Source organism: Microplitis demolitor, chromosome 7 (assembly GCF_026212275.2).
Source record: "Microplitis demolitor isolate Queensland-Clemson2020A chromosome 7, iyMicDemo2.1a, whole genome shotgun sequence".
Classification (NCBI taxonomy): Eukaryota; Metazoa; Arthropoda; class Insecta; order Hymenoptera; family Braconidae; genus Microplitis; species Microplitis demolitor.
The window spans coordinates 16,971,154-16,996,303 of NC_068551.1; the positions used below are offsets into that span (position 1 = coordinate 16,971,154).

At 28.2% G+C, this 25,150-nt stretch overlaps 4 protein-coding genes across 7 annotated transcripts; 2 read left to right on the forward strand and 2 right to left on the reverse strand.

Moving 5' to 3' along the window:
• Nucleotides 1-14: 14 nt before the first annotated feature.
• Nucleotides 15-11,000, reverse strand: LOC103569401 (luc7-like protein 3). 2 transcript variants are annotated; one of them, XR_008403994.1, is made up of 9 exons: nucleotides 10,775-11,000; nucleotides 10,575-10,700; nucleotides 10,192-10,440; nucleotides 7,021-7,227; nucleotides 6,789-6,950; nucleotides 6,444-6,646; nucleotides 6,006-6,094; nucleotides 5,741-5,915; nucleotides 15-570 (listed from the first exon to the last, which is right to left on the reverse strand). XR_008403994.1 is itself a non-coding variant. In XM_053740641.1 (9 exons), exons 2-8 carry the CDS (start codon nucleotides 10,677-10,679, stop codon nucleotides 5,842-5,844), a joined length of 1,089 nt encoding a protein of 362 aa, XP_053596616.1. In that variant the 5' UTR covers nucleotides 10,680-10,700; nucleotides 10,775-11,000; the 3' UTR covers nucleotides 17-570; nucleotides 5,805-5,841. The 2 variants fall into 2 exon arrangements, 1 of the variants encoding a protein (XP_053596616.1); XM_053740641.1 differs by having other exon boundaries at nucleotides 17-570; nucleotides 5,805-5,915.
• A 1,509-nt stretch (nucleotides 11,001-12,509) lies between these two features.
• LOC103569402 (putative ankyrin repeat protein RF_0381) lies at nucleotides 12,510-14,717 on the forward strand. 3 transcript variants are annotated; one of them, XM_053740589.1, is made up of 2 exons: nucleotides 12,510-13,253; nucleotides 13,322-14,717. In XM_053740589.1, the coding sequence occupies exon 2, from the start codon at nucleotides 13,324-13,326 to the stop codon at nucleotides 14,641-14,643; it is 1,320 nt and encodes a 439-aa protein (XP_053596564.1). In that variant the 5' UTR covers nucleotides 12,510-13,253; nucleotides 13,322-13,323; the 3' UTR covers nucleotides 14,644-14,717. The 3 variants fall into 3 exon arrangements, with proteins under 3 accessions (XP_053596564.1, XP_053596563.1, XP_008544908.1); XM_053740588.1 differs by having other exon boundaries at nucleotides 12,510-12,934; nucleotides 13,143-14,717; XM_008546686.1 differs by having other exon boundaries at nucleotides 12,510-12,766; nucleotides 13,143-14,717.
• Nucleotides 14,718-19,537: 4,820 nt separating this feature from the next.
• On the forward strand, nucleotides 19,538-20,578 carry LOC103578978 (speckle-type POZ protein-like). The gene has a single exon (XM_014439894.2). The coding sequence runs from the start codon at nucleotides 19,538-19,540 to the stop codon at nucleotides 20,576-20,578; it is 1,041 nt and encodes a 346-aa protein (XP_014295380.2).
• A 1,038-nt stretch (nucleotides 20,579-21,616) lies between these two features.
• On the reverse strand, nucleotides 21,617-25,150 carry LOC103569407 (ankyrin-1-like). Its single transcript, XM_053740768.1, has 2 exons — nucleotides 23,905-25,150; nucleotides 21,617-23,769 (listed from the first exon to the last, which is right to left on the reverse strand). Exons 1-2 carry the CDS (start codon nucleotides 25,148-25,150, stop codon nucleotides 21,617-21,619), a joined length of 3,399 nt encoding a protein of 1,132 aa, XP_053596743.1.

The following is a 25,150-nucleotide window of genomic DNA, read 5'->3' on the forward strand; positions in this document are numbered from 1 at the left end:
TTACAATTTATAACTAATACACAATTTAAGTTAATTAATTTTTTTGTTTGTTTAATTACACTTAAACACGTTAAAACAATAATAATAATTAATAATAATTATAATAATAATAATAATAATAATAATAATAATAATAATAATCGATGTGGAACGTTAAACCCGTTTTCGTAAAAGTAACATTTGCTACTTGATAAATTTTATTTTATTTATTGGAATACGGTAAAGAATCTGACCAGTTTTTCAATTAATTAAACAAACAAAACTAAACTTTATTAATTAAACTATTTCAGTTAATCCAATAATTAAAAAAAAATTAGTAATTAATAACCATACTAAATTTATTAATTATCAATCACGATTGTTTAAAAAAAAAAAATCATAAAAAGGAAAAGAAAGTCGTCGTGAACAATTATAGTGAATTTTTTTTTCTTTTTTATTTAACGATCGCGTTTAAAGTTTTTAATTTTTCAATTTAAAGATTACATAAAATCTTTACCTTAAAATATATTTTAAGTTGGTGATTCGCATTATTTATTGCATATAGTTTGAGGTCCTCCGGCTGGTAAAACTCTGAAAATAGACAGACAAATTTTAAAATAATTACAAGTTATATAAATTAAATTATTAATAGTTAAGATATGAATTTATAAATAAATACGCCATAAAATATTTAAATAAAATTCGTAAAACGCTTTGATAAACCGTCACCAATTTCACGTGATATAGTTGTTATTAATATACATTTAATATTCATATATATATACGATTTTAAATAAAACAATACAATTTAAATTTTTTAACTAACGGAATGATAAATATAATTGGTCGCTTTACTGCGAAACAATACGATTTATAATCCATATTATTTGTTATCGTAATACCCGTGTAAAAAATTTGTTCTAAAGATTACAAAAAAGTTCGACATGCGGAATTTCGAAACTTGAGACAGACTAGAACTTTGAGTGGAAATTTTTTTCAACTTTTGTAATTTTGATAGTAAAAAAAAAAAAGTTTATCTAGGATTTTACATAAGCAAATTTTGAATTTTCAAAAACAAGGAATATGAGGAAGAAAAAATATCTAGTGGGGATGAGAATTGTAATGGGCAGATAACACCAAAATGCACATAGAAGCAAATCAGAAACAGACGTCGTCATCAAGGAGACGGTTTATAAACTCTAAGTCAAATATATAAAAATAAAATATAATATATATATTTATCTACTTCTAAAGAATATAAAAACTGTAAAAGACTGAAAAGTTGTACAGAGGGAAATAAAGTTTTATTATTATTATTATTATTATTATTACATATAAACTAATTTTAAGTAAAAAAAGAATCTTTTCAGAATTTATTTTTCAAAACATAACTTTACTATATTGGACCCTCATTCCATAAAAAGTTCCCATTAGAAACCATTAGCGCCATAAGAATATAAAGATCGGAACGTTTTTTGCACAACGAAAAAAAAAAATGGAAAGTACAAAATCTACTGAAGATGACAGAATTTCTGAAATGTTACGCATATAGATGCTGATATGTCAGCCGAAAATCTTCGGCTGCCCCAACCTCCGGAACTACACGTTAGAAAGTCAAATAATACAATTTTTTTTTCATTTTCGTTGCGCATAAAACCGTCCCGATCTTCAGGTACATAAAAAATTACAAATTAGAGGTTTTTGAACATTTTTGGAACCAGTATAAAACGTAGTAAAAGTACGTTTCAAGAAATATGTTTTGAAAACGTTCTTTTTTTACTCAAAATTCGCTAATATAAAATCCTAGATAAACTTTTTTTTTACTATCAAAACAACAAAAGTTAAAAAAATGTTCCGCTCGAAGTTCTAATCTGTCTCAAGTTCCGAAGTTTAACATGTTGAACTTGTTTGAAATCTTTTTGGACCGAATTTTTTTTTACACAGGTATTATTTATGAAAATATTTTTATTCGATTCCATTAGGTACCATCATTCCGACATAAATACCTCATTAAATGCGTGGCAGAAGCTAGGATTGTATAGCCAGTCACACAGGGCACTGCTGTAGCAGATCTACTGTAGTAGGCACTCATTTTCTTCACTAAACCACTAACTTTTTTTGTATTTCTTTTATTTTTTATCATTTTTTTCTCGTTAAATAATAAAATAATTAAAGATATTTTAAATAATATTCCCATTATTAAAGCAAGTGTAGGTATACCTTCTCCTAACTTGCTCATATCATTCGTATTTAATTAACTAATTATTATTATTATTGTTATTATTATTATTATTATTTTTTAATATCTACATTTAATTACACACGTTAGTTTTTCATTTATCGCGATAATTTATTTATTTAAAACGCGCATATTTATAGATTGTCGTATTTGCTTCCTTAATAATGTAATAAATATTTGTATTTAATGATTATTTTTAACTAATGATCTTTAAAAAATAAAATTTGAATTAGGAATTTTAATTTTTAAAATATGGGTTTTGGTAAATTTGAACTTTTATTAGTTTTAATTTTTGAATTTAAAATTTACAAGATAAGCAATTAAAAGGCTAAATTTCAGAGATCCAGATAAGGCCGAAAAATAATAAAAATTAATGGTGTCATAAAAATATTATAAGTACATATTTAAGGAGGTCCAACCGAATCTAATGTAAAAAAGATTTTCCAACTTCAAGATTTGAAACTTAGTATACATGAAAAGAAGTACTTTATCTATGTATTCTCAAAGTTTGAATATGATCCACCGTCTACTTTTTTAGAAAAAAAAGATTTAAAAATGACGTTTTTAAAGTTCTTATACACAGGCTCTTACGGCGGACAAGTTCCCGTCATGACTTGTTCGATTATTTTCATTATTAACCTCCCAAGTTTAAGAAATAAAAAACCTCAAGCCACAAACTTGAATATTTTTGGAATATGATAAGATTTTAATAATATAGTGTTACCGTTGTAATTATTTAAATGATTCAAGTTAAACTTTATTATTTAATCTCGTTCATCGACAGAGATACATATTATTGAGAGTTTGGCAATGTCGCGGAAGCAGCTGAGAGAAAAAACAAAGATAGAAATACATTAATAAGAGAGACGAGATTATAAATTAATTTTTTCCGCGTTAATTTGAATATCGATGTGTACGAAGTTAGAACGCGCTGTTGCCAAATCTTTTTATTAAATCATATGAGTCAAAAATAACCAAGTCATTCAATTACTTTCTTTAATAAAATAAGTAATAAATATTAATTTATGAATTCATTATGTTATTATAAATTAAAATAATGAATTGTCATAACTATTAGGAGAATTTAGCAAACAAAAAAATCCAAACACTACTTTGATTCACTAGTATCGGTCGAACCTCCTTAAAAAGTAATTTTTGAAAAATTTGTAAGATCTTATATTATTTTCATCAATTTTTTATGATACTGAAGTCAGCCGACGTCTAATAATTTTGGGATTTTTTTAGCGGTAAATTATGAAAAAAAAAAAAATATATATATTTGAAAAAATTGCACCTGTAGTTTTCAGAATTTCTTACATGTGCATACTTTTAGTTTATATTTTTTTTTAATATATTTGTTAAGAAATAAATCCGAATATTCTAAATCGTCTACTAACTTCAGGATTATCAATTTTTTACCCTTGAGGTGCAAGGCCTGGATAGGTATCTTGTGTTATAGACAAAATTAAGACAAAAGATAACTTTGAAAAATGAGTGGAGCCTCAGCACATAGATCATTACCATAAATTTAGATTAAGGTAAAAGCCCTCATTATTGACACTGTAAGAATGTCTGTGATTGTTTGAATTTTTTTAGTCGAGTGTAGGTATTATTAACAGGGTAAACTAGTATCAGAGCTATCAGAGTCAACTATTGACATACCATAGTCCCCATTATTGACAGATCTGATGCGCATGCGCACCAGTTTATAAAAAATGAGTTAAGACCACCATTAATTAGATTCAAATCAATTATAAATATTTTAATTAAAAACGAAAAAATACGATAATTACAATTAAAAATTCATAAAGGACACAGTTTTATTTTTTTATAAACTCACTGACACTATTCTTACTTCGACATTTTTTTGTTTAATATTTTATTTATTATAACATTACTAGGCAGCATGTTAATATAAATATATATCGATATGTATGTTGAGGATGTTAAGTTACTTTAGTTTGTGACCTGTCGCTAGTTGACACACGTGAATTTTTATGTACCGACTATTGACACCCGCTATTTTTAAATGATAATTAAGATTTATCAGTCTAAATCAGATTCTAGGATTATTTAGACTATAAATAACCTGAAATAATTTTAAATTATACACTTATATTAGAACTGTATAAGGAAATCCGTTTTTGAAAATACGATCTCTCTAAACGAAATTGTTAAGAAATTTCATACATTTTAGCGATGGCGGTCTACTTCAGAAAATAAATTTGTTTTTGAAGCAAATAGTTCATACCTAGAAATAAAATTGAACTATTTTTCTATTTAAAAATATCAAAAAATTGATAGGAAGTATTGAGCATTGTGATTATTCATACAGTAAATTAAAGAATTAATAAATTAAAACAATATGTTAATAGTAGGGACCCTGTCAATAATGGGGGCTTTTACCTTACGTGTTTTTTTCTTGAATAAAAAATATGTTGTCTATAAGTCGACATGGCATACAATTGTCTTTATGGTTTAGTAAAACTTGTTTTATTGCAAACATTTTTTAAACTTTCGTTACATAGGTGAAAAACGGAAAAAATTTCTACGACTCCAACTAACATCAGAAGGATAACTCAGCTAATAAACGAATAACTCTCAATGATTAGATGAAAAATAATTTAATGAATGTCACTGAGAATATCATGTAAATTCTTATAAAAAGTACCAAATTTCTGATGCTATTTTTTTTTTAATTCTGATAAACAAAATTTTATAAGAATTTTTTCTCGTCTCCGGGCAGAAAGCGTCAACTTTCGACCCGCTGTTCAAAACGAAGTTGCCGCTTTCCGCCTCCGTCGACGAGAAAAATAGTATACACTCCTCGGGAAGTAAAGTACTATTTTTAAATGTTTAAACAGGGCGTCTACTAGAATATTTTGTACAATGACTGAAATTATTAGTTTTTTTGTGTACTTCTATTTTTTACAATATTTAAAAAAATTTTTTTGAAATTCCTTATGAATTTCTATTACATTATTTGTCTAAAACATCCACGAGAAATAATTCACTAACCATCCATTCAATAGTTGACTAACGTTATGTTTTACTTCTTTAAAAAAATTGAGATAAAAACGTCGATATCAGTTTTTTACATGAAGGACGAAAAAATTTTGTTAATTATAAATTTTATAAACTTGAATAATACCTATACTTTCATTTTAAATTTTATATATTTTTTTACTATTACAGATTTATAAATTGTCTGAGACAAAGCTCAAAAGATTTTTCAATTTCTAATTTATATATTTTCCGTGATAAATTTTTAAAATTTAATTTAATGAGAGTCACTTTTATTTCCATTGTTCGAAGTTCAAATTACCAAAAATTAAGACTAAAAGATCATCAGGTAAATGATCTATTTAAGCCAAATTAACAATTAGTAATGATTCTTTTTAAGTAATTTTTTTTTTTATTACAAAATTAGGAAACATTAATTCAATTTATTATCTAAAATTTATTTATTTTGAACAATTAAATAATAGTGTTCATTTACGTGGCAGAGCTAATTAAACTCACCTTATTTTATTTTCAATACCTGCACAGTAATTGACACGTTAATATTTAATTGTATAGTGCATACCTGGATCATTGCTCACTCACTAACCAATCAAGAATTGTTACTTGTGACTTCGACTTCTTGACCGGTGACGACGACGATTATGACTGTTGGAATTTCTGTGCTCTCGATTCACTGTTTTAATTTAATTCAAATTTTAAATTTATTAATCACTATAAATATTATCAGTGATTTTATAATTTTACAATAATTGTTAATTTTTACCTCTGTCTCGATTATGGCGGCGGTATTCTTCTTCTCTATGACGATCATGATGATCGCGTGATTGACTTCTACTTCTGTAGTTTGCATTCCTATTAAATAAATTAATTATTTTAAATAATTATAATTAATTAAAATTTTTTTTTTTAAAGGGTTAATATTAAAAGTTCAGCAGTAATAGTATCAATAAATCGAACATAAAATAATAATATAGTAATTAATCATAAAAATTTAAAATACTGATACAAAATTAATTTTTTAAAATTAATAATTTGTCTATTAAGTATTTCCATAAGAAAAAATTTATACATTTTAAATACTGAAATTTATCAAGTAACAGAATCAATAATTTTTATAGAACATAAAGAAATATTAATAATAATTAAATAATGATGATTTTAAGAATACTTAATTGATATAATAAATGAATAAATAAATTACCTGTGTGAATCATGACGATTTTTTTCTTCTTCACGTCTACGGCGTTTATCTCTTTCACGATCACGATCGCGATCTCGTTCACGATCACGTTCTCTATCTCCTTCGCGCCTCCTCCTTTCAATTTCTTCATTAGCACGAGCACGTTGTTTACGATCTTCATCTCTTCTTTGTTCCTTTTCATCTCTCGCTTTTTCACGTTTAGCCTTTAATTTAATCAACAATTAATTAATTTAATAAATCAAATATAAAAAATAATAATAAACTTGATTTACGCGCCCAGAAAAATTGTCATTGGGAATTTAATGATTTCCTTAATAAATAAAATTAAAAAAAAAATAATTTTACCATTATTTCTTGGAGAGATGTTTTTAGTCTAGCATATCCTACATGCTGTTTGCCCATAAGATGATCATCAATACGTTGTTGTGCGTCACCGACAATTAAAAATGCTCCACAAACATCACATACTTCCATTTGTTTTTCTTGTGCGGCTGCTAACTCTGCAGTCTAAAGTTATTTCATTAGTTTTTAGTTTTATTTTAAACAACAAAATAAATAAATAAACTAACAAACGAACCTGATTATAATGACTATTGTCATTAGATTTTCTAAGCGTCTCACGTTCTTCTTTTAATTGATCACAGAGCCTCATTAATCCTTGTGCTTGTTCGACATTACCCTGAATGCCACTTTGTTCAGCCTCTTCAACTAATTTATTTATTTTTTCTGTCAAAAGTGCTATTTGCTCTTCATTTCTTTGTGTCTGGGCTGGCGTCAAAGTCGGCTAAAGATTTTAAAAACATCATTTTATTTATTTAAATTAATATTTAAATGTAAATAAAAAATAATTCGGATTTTAATTTAAAATTAAAGCCAATTTGGATTACATTCGGAGATGCTCTAGGTTTAGCTTCAGCTAAATATAACAATGGCGCGAAAATATTAAAATTAAAAAAAAATACAATAATTTAATTTTGCTAAAGATTATTTTTTTTATTTTTGCTTAAGATTACAGGGTCGAAAACTGTCACATATACGCACGTACAGACACTAGCAAAATAACTTTCGAATACTTTAAAATGTCGGCCTGTAGAAAATTTAATTTTTTAAAATCAAACTACAACCGGGACTTTAATTTTTTTTGACATTTTCCAATTACTCTCGAAAAAAGTAAAGAGAAAAAAAATTACTTTATTTTAAAAATTTAAATATTTTTGCGCCATTGTTACATTTAGCTAGAGCTAGAAAATTTCCCAGTGTACTCTTGAGATAAATCAGTTTCAAACCAAAAATAAACCACCATCTAAAATAATTTATTTTTCGAATCGACTTTTTTTAAACTAAAAAAACAAGTCAATATTAAATAAAAATATCGATTTCGTAAATAAACCTGAATTCAAATTAAGTTTAGACCCTAAAAGTCATGAAATTAAAGATGAATTGGGTTTAAATTAAATTTTCTTAATTTTAAATCCCAGAATGAACTTTGGTATTAAAGACCAACTTTTCAAGGTTTAAAATCATTATATTTTTCCTTTTGTGAATCGAAATCAAATCAGTTTAATAATGGTTTAAATTTAGATTTATTTTCGCAAATTAAAAATCTTTGACCTGAGTTTTAAATTTATTTAAAAACGAAAAATAACTTTAGTTTAAATTTTATTCAATCTAAAATCTAAATTAAATTCAAATGAAACCCATTTTAGATGGTTTAAAAAAACCACTAGAGTTTATTTCCGTTTTATAATTGTCGCGTTGCGATTCAGAAATAATAACGTATCATTTTTTTATATAAATTATCTTAATATTATAACATTACCTGTAAATAATCACTACTAAAAATAAAAAAAAGGTAAAACGAATATGTCTAGTACCAACAATTGTATTTAAAAAAAATACATCAGTAATTAAAAGACCGAGTGTGGCTATTTATAGTAAGTAATTAAGTAATTATTATTTGCTCATGCAGTTTAAAATATCCGCTAGGGAACACCTATGCTTAGATATTTATCTTAATTAATTAAGGGAACACTTTTTAAAAATATTTAGTGACCTTGACCTATCAAGCGTATCAAAATTTTAAAGCAAGAATTAAAGTATCAATAAAAAAATGACGATGTAGTTTCAATTCCGTCGAGATATAGATTTAAAAAAAAATTACTTATAGTTGATATCAATCAAGAGTTAAACGAAATTTGTCAAATAAATTTCAGTAAAATCTTCGTCAATTTTATAATACGAATTTTAAAATTATGTAAGCTAAAATTTATTTAACAAATTTCGTTTTTCTCTTAATTGATGACAATTGTAAGTAATTTTTTTTAAATTCTACATCTCGGCGAAATTGCAATTAAGGTAAAAGACCTAGTACCTGATCAGGGGACCAGTACGCGATCACTTCATGTATTTGTATTGATATATTTATCAAGTTTTATTAAATATATCTATACAAATACATGGAGTGTATCGGGTGCTAGTTCCCTGATCGGCTACTGGATCTCTTACCTTACGTTATCTTTTCACCACGGTTTTATTAACTCGCTTTTATGTATGTCTGTTCGGGTAGAATTTTATAATTGATTTTAAAGTAACTTCCCAATTAGCTAGAGACTTGAAATTTTAAGCATAGTTCAGAATTAGATGACAATGCACAAAAATGAAGAACGAAAAAAAGAAAAAAAAAAGAAGCAGTAAAAGAGGAAGAAAAAAAATAGAATAAAAAATTCATATTCGTTCGCTTGTTTGGTACAAATTTTTATAATCAATTTAAAACTAACTTCTGGATGAGTTATTCCCTTGAATAAAGCTCATAACTGGATGACAGATGAACAAACATCGTGTAATGAAGATGCAATGAAGGAGGAAAAGAATGAATTTAAAATTAAAAACGTGGGGCGCATGCAGTATGTAACTGTAAGAAGTGTAGAGAGGAGCTATCAATGAGAAAACTGACACATCAGTCATATTATTTGCAGTGCAATAAAATTGTTAATTTAACTATTAATGTATAAATTATCTGTTATAAATTTTCAAGGTTACAGTCCTTGTAATTAATATCTAAGCACAAAAATAACCAGATACAATAATAACCTGGTAATAAAAACTTATTGGCACCATTTCATATCAATATTTCAACTAATTCATACACTAAAAAATTTTACACATTTCATTATATTGATAGGGAGATTTATAGCATATCAATTGGATATTAATGTATACAGATATTGTTAACTAGATATTTTAGTATATAGTTTTTATTTTTGTATTTAGTAATTTTTGTATCAGGTTATTTTTGTCATTGGATATTTTAGTTTTATGGTATTTTAGCATGATTATTTTTCTATGAGAAATTTTTTTTGTGATATTTTGAGCAGACACCAATTTTCAGGACGACCTGTTAGAAGTTAGAAATTTGAATGTGGTTTTAAATCTTCATGAGGCTTAGAGAAATTATTTTATACTTTTTAGTCCGTTTTAAAAATGTGGTAGGGTAAGAGCACCGATACCCAGTCCCTAACCAATATTCTGTCATATACTTTAACATGGGCTCAAAATATATATAGAAATAAAAATTTCTTTTATTTCGATAATTATTTTCAATTAATGCTTCATTTTTTTTCTTTAATTAATTAATAAAATTTTAATACGATTATGACAGTTGTCATTGAATATTTTTAAAAAGTGGAGGACACTATCTGAGAATGCTCTTAACTAAAGTATATAAATTAATGTTATTAAATAAAATTACCGCTTCAGTTTTTCCAATGAGTGCCAGCCTCTGTTTGCCCTTGACAATTTTTCTTTCAACTTCATTGAGCATACTCTGACAAAATCGTATGAATTCATCTTCATACTGTTGTTTTCTATATGAGTATGGTGCCTTTTCATAAAGTTCACGTGCTTCATCATCATGCACACGTGAACATGCACCTAAATCAGCTCGTGTATTGACAAATAGATCATGAGGACAAAATTTAACTAAGTAGAGTTTGCAAAACTGTAATTAAATAATTATTTTATATTAATTAATTATCATAGACTGAAAAAACAAAAAACTTGACAAGCGATCAACATTTGAATTAAAAAAAAAAAATTACTATGTAACTTAAATAAAAATAACAGGTTAAGTACCTCAGGATCTTCCCAATTAAGTTCTTTAGGTTTTTCATTTGGTAAAACATTACGATTTCTTCCCATCAATTCATCAAGAAGCGCGGCAGCCGCAGCAGCAGCCATATTTGTATGTCGTTTGTATATCTATATATATATATATATATATATATATATATATATATATATATATATATATTTATATTTATGTGGAATATTACTAATCACTGATAGCACTTGGAATATATAGCATGATTAAAAAAAATTGATTACGAGAATTTATTTAACATTCTCTGTGTCTTTGATTTAAATAGAATACATTCATTTAAATAAACGATTATTTAATGAATAATAATAATTGTAACTGACAATAATTAATTTTTTTGTTTTTAAACAAACAACTGATGTGTGTGGCACGCAACACATACACACTGATTATGACGCGGTTACAAAATAGTGATGCGCAATGGAAATCGATTAATCGAACAATCGATGTTTTCGTTTCGATTGTCGATTTTTTTAAATCGATTGTAGGCTTTTCAACAACTTAAGCGAAATGATCAAAGTTAGATATCTATTTATAATTTTATAGATCAAAATTTTACGCTATTTAAAAAATAAAAAAATAATCGATTTTAACAATCGATTTCTATTCAAACGATTCTACAACTTTAAAGTTGCGATGAAATAATAGATTTTTCACAAAAAAAAAATTAATAATTAAATACAATACTCCATTTATTGAGAAAATATTTTCTTTTTCTGAACTGTTTTTTACTGAAAAGTTTAAATAAAAAATTATTAAACATAAACAAAGTATTGTGCAACTTTAAAATTGCGAGCAAATAATCGACTGTCAAATAAAGTAAATATTAATAATTTTGAATTTGTGATTTTGGACCCATATTCGTTTTTTTATTTTGAACAAAAAATTATAAAATCGATTTTACACAATCGATTGTTAAGCTATCGATTCTGCACCTATAAAGTTGGGAGAGAAAAAAATCTGTTTTTTTTTTAATCGATTATTCCAATAATCGATTGTTCAGAAACAATTGATTACCACAATCGATTGTCTTCAGTCGATTCTATTCGATTATGAACAATCGAATAGTTGCTTCGATTTCGGCAACACTATTACAAAAATATTTGTGATGGGAAGTTGTATAGTAAAAGAGAATCATGTTAAATAACTGAGTTCGGATGCTGACGTCAGAGAGCGTTAGTTTTGAAAAACTAAATTGATAATGTAGTTGTTTATTTTATCTGTGGGTGATAAGCTCAATGTCAACAATAGATTGGGTAGATACTCTGATAGCTACTTCCCTGATAGCAAACCCTGATAGCCAAGTTGGTGAGAAACTGATGAGAAACTTGCAGCCGCAACTGGAACCAAGTTGACCGCCAACAGTTGGTACCTCCAATAGTTGATGGACATTTTCTGAGAAAGTTGGTGGCAAAAAATGTAAATCCAAAAAGTTGACGATCACTTCCTGAGAAAGTTGGCGCCAGTATGGAGCCGCAACTGGAATGCAAGTTTCTGAGGAAATTGAAAGTAAACTTACCGTCAACTTATGATCACCAACTTTTGCAAGCAACTTTTGCCACCAACTTTCTCAGAAAGTGATAGTCAACTTTTTGGATTTACAACTTTTGCCACCAACTTTCTCAGAAAATGTCCATCAACTATTGGAGGTACCAACTGTTGGCGATCAACTTGGTTCCAGTTGCGGCTGCAAGTTTCTCGTCAGTTTCTCGCCAACTTGGCTATCAGGGAACTCGTGTTATCAGGGAAGTTAACAATCTGTGCAAATTTAGCGTCTTATCTAAGGAATTGCGAAATCAATGAAGAAGATAAGAATTATGATTCCCCGGGGTCGCTACCGTCGAGTTCTTCGGCAATTTATCGTTTCAGAGGTTGGCTAACCTGGGGCTAGAACGGTCCGAGGCCCACATTGGCTCGCAGCAACCACCATGGACGAACTCGTTCTGACATATCAACTATTACACTGCTACTAACATTCCTGCTAGTTCATCTACATACACGTGAATTCATTCTTTTTTTCTAAGTTTTATAAAAACATTAATTATTTAATACCAATAACTGGTGGAGTGGATTGGGAATATAATTTGGATTTGACACGTAAACAGGGAGATTTGGAAGAAAGAAGAACGAATGGAGTTTGAATACGGAGGTCGAAGAAATAATTGGAGTAAATGATTTTATAATAATTGTTGGTTGAATTCGTTTTATCATCTAGTCAATGAAATTACGGAATTGATATATAATTTTATTTACTCGAGTCATACGATAGATGTTAATTTATTCAGCCAGTCATTTTAATGTTAATTCGTATCGAGACGTCAATTAATAGTTACATGTTAGTCAATATTAAATTAATTTAATTATATCTGTTATGATTAGTTTTACTGTAATACTAAATTTTTTATTTGTAAAGCGGCTTTGTTCAATAATTAAATTGCCACATCAGTCCAGTAGTAATAAATTAATTACTTATTTTGTTTACTCATCGATTGTCGCCTCATAAGTAATTATTGAAGAATTATCTCTATCTATTTTTTTTCAAGTTTATTGTGTGGTTCAGTACGGAGTAACCCCTCGTCTTGAGTTAATGAGTTTAGCTGGACAATATAAGTGAAGATATCTTCAACTTCTCTATATATGAGTCAATAATATAAGTAAGTCTTTTTTTTATAATTAAGAAAATAAAACAAATCTTAGGGATTCAATAAAATGGCGTTTAAAGCGATGGCTTATGAATTATATCGAGAAATGCGTGACAAAGTAAAGACCGGACTCATGAGCGTCAATCAGAGAATATCATTGCGACCAGATAATCCACGGCTTACAACTTTACTATGGGCCATAGAATATAATGACAATGAATTTATTGAGTATTTATTAAATCACAAAGATATTAAAGTAAATCTTCATACCGAAGGCTATGGCACAGCTCTTCACTATGCTATTGATCTGGTTAACGATGATGTCGTTTGTAAATTAGTCAATGCTGGTGCGAATGTTAATTTAAAATCTAGATGCCGTTTTGATGATATTTATCCTTTGGACATGGCTGTTGAAAGAAATCAATATCGGATTGCTCAATTTCTCATAAATCATGGTGCAACTGTTAATAATTCATCCAGTTTCATATCAAGACTATTGTCTATTCCTGTAAGACATGATAATGAAAATCTGGTAAAATTGTTGATTGAAAATTGTCCTGATGTCAATGAAAGAAGTGAATATTATGAATCATTGCTTATCAATGCTATACGTTGTCAAAGTAATAAAGTTTTTAGGTATCTTTTGGAAAGAGATATTGATCCTAATTCGAGTGATAATGTCGCTAAAATTACACTTTTGCATATTGCGGCTGATAATAAAAATGCAGAAGCTGTTGAATTATTATTAAATCATGATGACATAGATGTTAACAGATTAACAGCTAATAGAAATTCTGTAATCGATTATGCTTTTTTAAAAGATAATTTTGTTATTTGTAAGAGTTTGCTGCGTGCTGGTATTGATTTTAATAAAGTTAAGGATCATTATTTTGATGATACCCGTAATAACTACCTCGTTATTTCATTAATAAGACAGCATATTGTGAAGATGAATGCAGCTAAAATGTATAATATGACTGAAAAATTAAATAATGTTTTAAATACTAATGAATATGCAAACGATTTTAGTAAAAAATGTTATGATGAAGTTAAATTCTTAAAAATATGTAAAGTATCGAATTCTAGTATGAGTTTTTACACAATTTTGCAAGGAAGTGTTCATAGAATTGCAAACTTTTTAATTTATGCCGACATTGATGATAATGACATTATTTTTGATGATCAACTTTTAATACAACAATTTCCTTTGTATGGTGAAATGATTTCTTTTAAATTACACAAATCAAGACGGCGGAAAAATTTATTAAAAAATTTGTATTATTGTATTTTTGATATATTTAAGAATAAACTTCCTGATCTTGTTGTAGATAATATTATGCGATACTTCAGTAATAGAGAATTAAGACATTTGAATGAAAAATATGAACATTCTACTAAATAAAACTTTAATAGTTTTAAATATATAATATAAGAAAATACTTGTAAAATGTATCATGATAAAATCATTGATTATGTAATGACTATTTTATTGCACAATTGCAATTTTTTTATGTAAAAATTTTTTATAATTAATTTGTATTTGATCTATAATTTTTATTTTGTAAATAAATGGTATTATGAATGGTAATAATATTGAAAGGAAAACTTTATCCCGTGCAAATTTTTAAATTTTTACGTTTCCAATATTTTTTTTTTCCAGCGACAAAAATTTCAGATTTCAAAAATTTATTTCTTCATAAGTGAAATGATTTGACTCAAGTGAACATATGCTGTTATATATTATTGTTGCTCTTACACAGTGAATGAAAGTGGTATTCCCATTTTATGCTTTAACAAAAAAAACTTTCTAATTTGGTAAGGATTTGATAAATCGTAAGAAATTTCGTAATAATATATCTCATGCTTTTGCGTGCAGTGACAGCCGGGTGCTAGTATTATGTTAAATTAATTACTAATTATAATTACGTACTAAAAATCGTTAGTCTTTCAGAATCCGCACCAAAAATCTTATCTATATCTCTAATTAGAAGTCTAATTCGTCGTTTTCGCAGATTTAAGTCATTTCTTGTGTAAAAAACTCTGATTGAAAAATATATAATCTTTATATAATATTATCTACATATAATTTTTTTCAATACTAAAGAATGATTAATTTATGTCAATTAAGCTTAATTGATTTTTATATTTTTAAATTAGTGTCAAATGGTAGTGTAAGAAATTCCTCAGTGACGATTGTGGACTAGTATAAACTTTTGTACTTTCTTTTTTTTTTGTATTTTGTTTTTTTTTTTAATATATAATACAATTTATCTGTGAACTATTGTTAATTTTAATGTCATATTTGAAAATGCTGAAAGCTCCAATGTGACTTGCGGATACTCATTTCTCAGTATTTACTGTTTGATATTTTTCTTATGTATTACTAAAATAATATAATTAATACAACATTAATTCAAAAAATTATCCGGCAGCAATAAAATTCAAAAATTTCATTGAAAGAGATTATTAACTCATTAATTAATAATAATGAAATTTATCTTATAAGAATACCAAAGTGTAGCAAATACCAGATAATATATATCAATATATATAGAGAAGAAGAACAAGTAGAATTTCTTCACTTATCAAAACAGATCTGTTGAAAAAGATAAAGAAATTAAAAATAAATTTAAAACAGTAACTGTAAAATTACGTCCCATTTTTTTTACAAGTTTCGAGTATTGACTGACTTCTATTTCCGTTGCATTTTCATTTAAAGGATTTTAAAAGCTTTCAATGATTGAAAACCTATAAATTTATATTTATAAATTATTTCAAATATTTTTATGAACATAAATATTTCAAATGGCTAGAAATGATACAATCATTTTACACGTACCTCGTAAGTACCTAGACAAAGTACAAGACAATATTGAATTTAATAATAACTTTGTTCTTAATGGTTAGTAATTATTGATGATTAGATTATAATTAGTAATAATTTAAAATTATTTATTTTTATGTCAGATTTACTTGTAATATACCTTTTTCGAATTTTCGCGCGCATTTTCAACATCGATGTCTACAATCGATGGTTCGATGGTGAGAAATTTCAAAAATCGATAGTCCGATGTGGATTTTTTTTGCTAACATGGCCCATCTCTAAAACAATAACGTTAGAACGTTCAAGTCGCGATGATTCTAGTGGCAGAAATGATAACTGTGATCTCAAATTTAACCTGTCAGCACTTCCGTTATGAGCATTTTGCTGACAAGTCCCTATTCAGATTACAGAATTTTCTGTAGTGGAAGCGAGACACTAATGAATATAGGAGTGTTAAAGGGCTGAAGGATGTAAAAGCAGACAAATCGACCATGCCGTTCAGTCTCCTGTTGTTCTGTTATTCATTCTTCACGATTTTTTCGCTCAGTAATAAGTATCATAGTATGTAATATTTTGTCAGTATATATCATTATAATTATAAACTATTGATAAGTATTTATACTCAACTGATTCTAAGATAAGTCTAATTAAAAACGTGGAGTTTCAATTATTTGTTGTCGTTAAATAATATGGAAATCGTATGTAATTCCTACTCCGAAAAGAACAAAGTAATTTACAAATGGAAGATTCATGAAATAATACCATATATCGAGTCTACTGAAAACGATCAAGACACGACAGTGCTTAGCTCATCTAACTTTACCGCACTTGGCAAGACATACAATTCATGGCATTTGCGACTATTAAGAAAAGCAAATACTGAAGGGAAGGAATCAATAAGATAAATTATAAAGATTGGATGTCACTATTTTTGTAGCGAAATAATGAGAAAGACAAAGTAAGAATAGGATGTTCTTTATTTCTTTCAGACAAGAAAAATGAAAGGAAATTTATTAAGAGTTTCTATAGAACATACGAATTCAATGAGAGCTGGGGATTACCACAATTTGTTGAAATAGAACAGTTACTGGCAAAAAAAGATGATATTTTACCAAATAACACTTTAACCGTAGGTATTGAACTAGATGTTTATGATGATTATCAAACATTTCCAACTGAATTTATGTTAGAAACACCACAGCGTAAAATAACTGATGATCTTAAAGAACTCTATGAGAGTAAGGTAAACAGTAACGTTATTTTCGTTGTGGGAAATGAAAAATTTAAAGCTCACAAGCTCATATTGTCAATTCGGAGTCCTGTGTTCTTTGCTATGTTCACCCATAAGATGAAGGAAAATAGAGACAATGAAGTTACTATACCTGATATAGAGCCTGAAGTTTTCAATAAAATATTGGAATTTATTTATACTGATGAAATAAATAACTTGGATGCAGATGCTGCGTATTTATTAGAAGCTGCAGATAAATATCAGTTGCTGAAACTAAAAAGTTTGTGCGAAGAATCGCTATCTAAGTCGGCCAGGGTTAATAATGTCATTAAACTGATGGTTTTAGCAGATCTGCATAATGCTAATCAATTATTCAAATATGTGCTTGAAGTGATAAAAAAGAATATCGTAAATGTCATTGAAACTCCAGAGTATAAATTATTAGAAGAAAATAAACCATTCCTATATTCAAAATTAATGGAAATATTAGTAACTTCAATGATGATTAACGGTATATTATTTTTTTTTTTTGTAATTTATTTATTTCTTTGCAATTTGAGTGACTCATTTTTTTTTTTTAGCTTCAACAGATAAACAATGATTGGGACATTGTACACAAAGTACTTAGTCAATTAGAGAACGGCATGAGTGAAAGATTTGGATTTTATGAATTGACAGTGGTTCATACTTATTTTGTCAATCATAATAATGATTATGTTTCGAAATTAAGATTTAAATACATTAGATAGTTGCTGTATCTAAATATACTATTTTTAAATTAACAATTAAAATATGCATTACAATATAATTATCTTTTAATTTATTTCAATACTAAGTAAAAATTAATTTATAAAAATATTATTTTATTTTTTCTTTCAATTCCCGCTGTGAACATTGAAAATTTTAAACAGAAGGGAAGTTATTAGTTTCGATCTGGTATTCAAGTGTGTAAATTGTTTTTGACAAAAAATATTTTTGGAACGAATCGAAAGGGTTCACCAAGACTCAAAACTGATTAGATTTTTAAGTTGAATGGTCGAGTAGTTATCAACTTATACGAATAATAAAAATTACAGAATTTTTTTTTTTTTGGTTATTGTTGGATAACTCAAATCGCTTGGATTAATTTCGAAGTTCAAATCTAAATTTAAAAAATCTCTACCGATTGCCGGAGAGCACGTGGAAATCGCTTGATTTATTCTGAAGATATCGTTGATAAAAATTACTTTTTTTCAGCGAAACTTTTTTTTTTGGTCTAAAGGTTTTTATGCTCGAAGAGTTCAAAGATTTACCAATAGTAACGTTTTCAAGTTCTTCGAGCCGTTTTTCAGATTTTCTTAAATTGCTAACAAATGTAAGTGTAAGAAATTTCACAGTCACGGTTGTTGACTTGTTTAAATTTTTGACTTTTCATATCTTTTCCTAATATATATAAAATATATAATTTATTTTTAAACTATGGTTATTTTGATGTCATATTTAAAAATCCTGAGAATTCCAACGAATTTATACTGCAGAAAATCATTTTTTTTTTTTTTTTTGAAAATTTTCTATTTTCATAGCGGGAATTCCAAAAATATTTGTCATACCTTCTGATGTTGTTTATATTTTTGATAACAAAAATTAGTGAATTAAAAAAAATTTGTTCGAACGATTAATCCATTTGTTTTAATTAATTACATTTTGTAATATATTTTTCAAGTAATTGTCATTAAACATATGATTGAAATTATATTTAATTAAAAGCGAAAATTAAGCAATGTGGCACGTGGCCCAATCGGGACAATAGCCAAGGAGGAACAAAAAAATTTAATAATAAACCAAGTTTCGATTCAACGTAATAATTTATTGTATCAATCTAAAAATTGCGCGTATTTTGATTTTATGAAGATGACGCCATAGGCTTTATACTAACAACTATATATACACATATACATATATTTGTATACATCTACATCGCATTTACGCAATAAACTGAAGGTAACTATTGCGCAATCAATTTTGTTTATAGTTATTCACAGTATTTTTTACTTTACGTAAACTTTATTAGTTTGAATTTGAATTAAATCAACAAAACAATTATAGTTTACACAGAAGTAAATTCGACAAAAATTTGTCACATAAACTATTCAGGTTTTAATAATATAAACGTTCCTATAAACTGTATAAAAAATGATGTACTTTTTGATGTTTAAATAATATTTCAAAATTGCAGATTGTCGACTAACAATTTTTTAAAAAATGAAGAGATCTTATTCGTCAATGAAAGAACATAAGATTATTTTCGAATGGAAAATAGATCAATTTAATTCATTCATCGATTCATCTCTCACGTGTACAGATGACGTAAAAGTTGAATCTGTTGGATTTTCAACAGGTGCTAAAATAAATGACGCTTGGTACTTGAGACTAAAATTTAAAAATAACGAAGTAATGCAAGTCAAAGAATGGCTGTCAGTATTTTTGTATTTAAAACACAGCGATACAGAATCAGTAAGAGCAACATATTCTTTATATATTTTGGATAATAATAATGAAAAAAAAGTAAGTATTAAAACATCAAGTCGAGTATTCAAACTTAATGAAAGTTGGGGTTCTAATAGATTTCTGGAAATAAAAAAGTTGTTGGAAAATAAAGACAGTTTACTACCAAATAATATTATGACATTATGTGTGGATCTTGTTGTACTTGAAGATTATACATCAACTACAATGAAAGTTCCATTAAAAATTCTGAAGCCTCAAATAGTTGATGATTTTGAGAAACTCTTTAATAAAAAAATAAATGTCGATGTGATTTTAATTGTTGGCAACGAAAAGTTTCATGCGCATAAGACAATTTTATCAGCACGAAGTCCAGTACTTGCTTCAGTTCTCCACAGAATGCAAGAAAGTAACAATAATATATTGATGATAAGTGATGTAGCTCCTGAAATATTCCGAGAAATGTTGAGATTTATTTATACTGATAAAGTTGATGATTTGGACAGCAAAGCTGTATCTCTACTACAAGTTGCTGATAGATTTAAATTACAAACACTGAAGATATCATGTGAGGAATCGCTTCGCGAATCATTAATTAATGCAAATGCAATTAAATTATTAATGTTAGCAGATCAATGTCATGCGAATCTACTGATGGAGTCCGTCGTCAATTACATTGTAATAAATATCGATAGTGTAATGAAAACTGAAGATTACAAAACATTAGAAAATTCTAAACCGGTCTTATTATCGATTTTACTTAAAAAATTTTCTGATTTAATTAAAATTAGAGGGTAGAGATCATTATTTTTTCTATGTCTTTTATTTATTTTTGTTTACATTGTTTTAGCTGATGTTCTAAAGCTCCACCGTACTTAAGTCAATAGGATCGAAAGTTAAATTGAACTTTTTTTTTTTATCTATAAACTATTTTTATTATTAATGTAATATTTGAAAATACTGAAAGTTTCAACGAAAACTTGCTCTAGCAACTCATTTCACTGTAATCATTGTCTTATACTTATTTTTATACGTCAATAAAATATTATAATTAATACAATAAATACAAACTCGGATTTCAATTGATTTATTTATTTGACATTTAAAAAAAACACACACACACATTGTTATACATACAGAAATATTTTATTAATTGATTATTTGAATAAATGTAATTTTATAAATATTATTATTACAAATGTAAATTTTATTTAATTTAATTTTTTGAAACTTCCCGCTAAGAAAATTGCAAATTTTCAAAAAAAGGGAAGTTATTGGTTTCGGTTCGATTTCCGAAAATCGAGTTTTCATCAAATCTTAATGTTTTAAGGTCCTGGGAAACTATTCTGACCATTCCCGGATGGACGTCCACGTATATGTGCGGAAGTTCTGGGGCTGGCCTGCAAGGTCAGGCGGCTTTCAGATTTGTTTTTAATTGTCCTAATGTATAGCCACATTTACGGCCTTTTACACTTTTTGCCTTTATATCGCAACTGCTTCACTTTTTCTTGCTTTTTATTTCGCGGCAGTTGCCCGACTTGGGCTTATACTGTACTGTACCATTACGGCGATACGCTACCCCAACTTGGCTGTGGTGAGTATAGCGGCAAGGAAATTCACAAAGAAAACCATCGCCAGTACAGTTCGGTTTGGGTGAAGCTCTAGTGATCGATAAAATTCCCATTTTACCAATCCTCATTTCCGTCCTCATCCCGCGCCTAACGGTCAGATACCTCCGATCGAGTTCAACGCGTGGCTAAGCCACTCAGCCAAGTAGCAATCATGCTCGATGCTGCTTAACTTGGGTGACAAAAACGAAAAAAAAAAATTGTTTTTTTAGCACAGAGATAAAACTTTAAGATCTCTATTATTTAAATAAGGATTAATTGCTCTTATAATATCGAACGGTAGTTGACCAGAAAGTAATGTACCAAATACATTAGTGCTTGTGTTTAACAATTTCTTTCTTTGTAAGCTTTTAACTAAACGATAGTAAATTATCTGACCATACAAAGGAAATTGTAACTGCAACTCTTGTTCATTTAAAGTTTCATCGTTAAAATTATTTAATTTAACTGCCATTTCATGTTGTTTCATATGCATAACATCATAATAACTCATGATAGTTTTGTCAATTTTCAAATTTTTCATTAATTCGACTTCTTTTAAACATTCAATATAAAAATCGTACAATCCTTTTGTGTGCTTGATTGCCTTTCTATTTTGATTAATTATAGACCAACCAGCGGCCTTCAATTTTACCATGTGTTCCCTAATAATTTTTTTAATTCTCTCAATATTGGTTGTACTTATAGCCGTTTGATCGGCTTTATTTACAAGATTAATATCAGCTCCAGCATTTAATAAAAGATTCAATATCAACGGATGTGCCTGTTTAGCAGCCTCATGAAGCGCAGACTCGCCCTGGGCGACATCATTAATATTGACAAAATCTTCTCTCATAAGTATAAGTTTAGTTATTCGAAATGATCTCTTTCTAATAGCAGTCAATAAGAGTGTTTCATCATTAATATCTCTGCAATTAATGTCAATATTTTCAGATAATATTATCTTCTGCATTTCGATAGTTCCTACGTGTAAAACATGAAAAATAAATTTCCTACTTTGTCTAGTTATAAAATCAATATTAGCTCGATAATTAAGTAAGAGCTTCATCAGTTCTACATTTTGATCTTGTACCACAATTTCCAATGGCGTTTGAGTACCGAGACCCGGAGCATTTATATCTAAACCCTCAGCATGTAATATTAATTCAACTAATTTCAAATTACGAGTCTTGATAGCCAATCCAAGAGCCACAGGACCATTATTTTCCATTGTAGCTCGGTGTTCAAGTAAGAGTTCAACTATATTTAGGTCTTGATTTCCAATTGCTAAGAACAATGGGGTATTACCCCAATGACCAGCATTAATATCTTTAACTCCATAATCAATAAAATACTTGACAAAATTCAAATTTTTCGATTTAACTGCCCAATATAACGGAGTCGCATCATCGGAAAGAAAATCAACACTCGCTCCAAAGTTTACTAGTAACTCAACTAATTCGAAATCAGCCTGCTGACAAGCAATGCCGAGAGCTGTCATACATATTCTTCCATCATCAATGACAGCTCCATTTTTAATCAAAAGCTCAGCTATATCTTTACTCCCAACGGAACAAGCATTAGTCAGTGGCGTACTGTTAAAGCGGACACTATTAATATCAGCTCCTTGTTCGATTAAATATCGAGTAATACTATAATTTCTACGCTGAACTGCCCGGTGTAATGGTAAATGATGTTTGTTGTTACGTAAATTCACCTGAGCTCCAGCATTGATTAGAATTTTCATCAGCTCCAAATTATTTCCTAGAACCGCTGCGATAAGAGCTGTTTCACCCGAATCATTAACTGCATTTACTTTGGCACCATTTTCAAGCAAAAGCTCAACTATTTTTATATGACCTCTAATTACTGCGTGATAAAGTAAGGTTTCGTCTTTACAAAAAATATTAACATGAGCATTACAATCAATTAAATATTCAACAATTTGATAGTTTTGTTTATAAACGGCCCAGTACAATGGCATCGCTTTGTTAGAAATTTGATTAATGTCAGCGCCTGCGTTGACAAGTATCTTGACTAACTCAAAATTACCGCACTCGCAAGCGATACCAAGTGGAGTTTTAACAAACTTTTTATCATTAACTTTTGCCTGTTTTTCAAGAAGCAATGATGCGATTTCTTTATTTTCATTCATAATTGAAATTTGTAACGGTGAGCAACCACGGTACTTTGAAGTTTCAAATCTATCAATTGCGTTAACATCTGCACCGCGTTCAATTAAATCATCAGCTATACGATAATTGTTTACACCGACAGCTCTATGTAAGAGTGTCATATTTGTAGGTTTATTAATATCTGCACCAGCTTTTAATAACAACTCGTACAACTCATAATTACTTTGATCCACAGCTATTCCAATGACTGATCCTAATTTTTTAGTGTTTTTATTAACATCCGCTTTATATTTGAATAATAAATTTATAATTTCCAAATTTTCTGTGCTTACTGCAAGTTGCAGTGGCGTGTAGCCTGAATATTTAGACACTGGACATTTACATATTACATTAACATCAAATCCACGTTCGAGTAAAAACTTCGTAACGTAATGATTATTTTCAGCAACAGCTTGATGTAAAGGTGAATCTTCATTCGGACAATTATGTATTTTAGCTTCAGCATCGAAGAGTAACTGAAATAGTTCAGAATTCTTCTTTTCAATGGCAATTGTAAGCGGTGTTTCGCCATTTTTTCCACAAATGTTAACATCGGCACCTTTACTAAGAAGGAATTGAGCAACTTCGAAACTTCCTTGCTGAATAGCAACATGTAATGGAGTATACTGATAAAAGTCTGACAATCTGTGGAGACAACTAGAATGAATATCATCTCCTATGAAAAATAAATACTCAGCGATATCCAATGAATTATGATAAGCTGCCCAGTGTGATCGATTTATATCTTGGTAAGACAAATCCACAGTCGCTCCGGAGTCAACTAATAATTTAAATATCCGATAATTGCCTTTTTCAATAGCTAAGTCTATTGGTTTTTTACCCCATTTTGTCTGAGTGTGAACGCTAGCTTGGTTATTTATTAGTAATTGAGCCACTTCAAAACTTCCACAATTAATCGCGACGCTTAATGGCGTGCATTGATAAAATGGCGACGATGAATTATTATTAAAAGTATCAACATCAGCTCCTTGGGTAATTAGATACTCAGCTTCTTCGACAGCATTATATTGGGCTGCATAATACAGTGGATGAAATATACTAACGATTTCTTTGATATCTTCAACAGAGTTTATTAATAGTCGAAGTCTCTCGAAGTAACCAGACTTGATGGCCACATTAAGATGTGTCGGATGACCTTGATCTCTTAAGTTTACTTTTCTTTCATTTATTATAGGTTTTTGACGTATTTCAACCATTGCTTTGTTAATTTGTTCAACAGCAAGATGTAAAGCTGTTTTATTTTCATTAATAATGTCAATATCGTCTTTATGGTCAACTAACTTATTAATTACTTCTGAGTTTTGTGTTTCGACGGCTCGATCAAGAGCTGGTGAAGAAGATTCTTGATTAATGTTAACGTCAATTTTTTTATTCAATAAATAATCAATTGCTCTGATGTCTTCATTTTTAATCGCAACGGGAAGAGTTAATTCTGGTTCAGTGTCAACATCTATTTCTTCTTCTGGTATTATATTACGGAGTTTGGAATATTTAGTTTTTTTACTTGGCGGTTCTTCGGTTGCCGCCATTCGAGAAGGCAACTTATTGTTGGTATTTCTGGTTGTCAT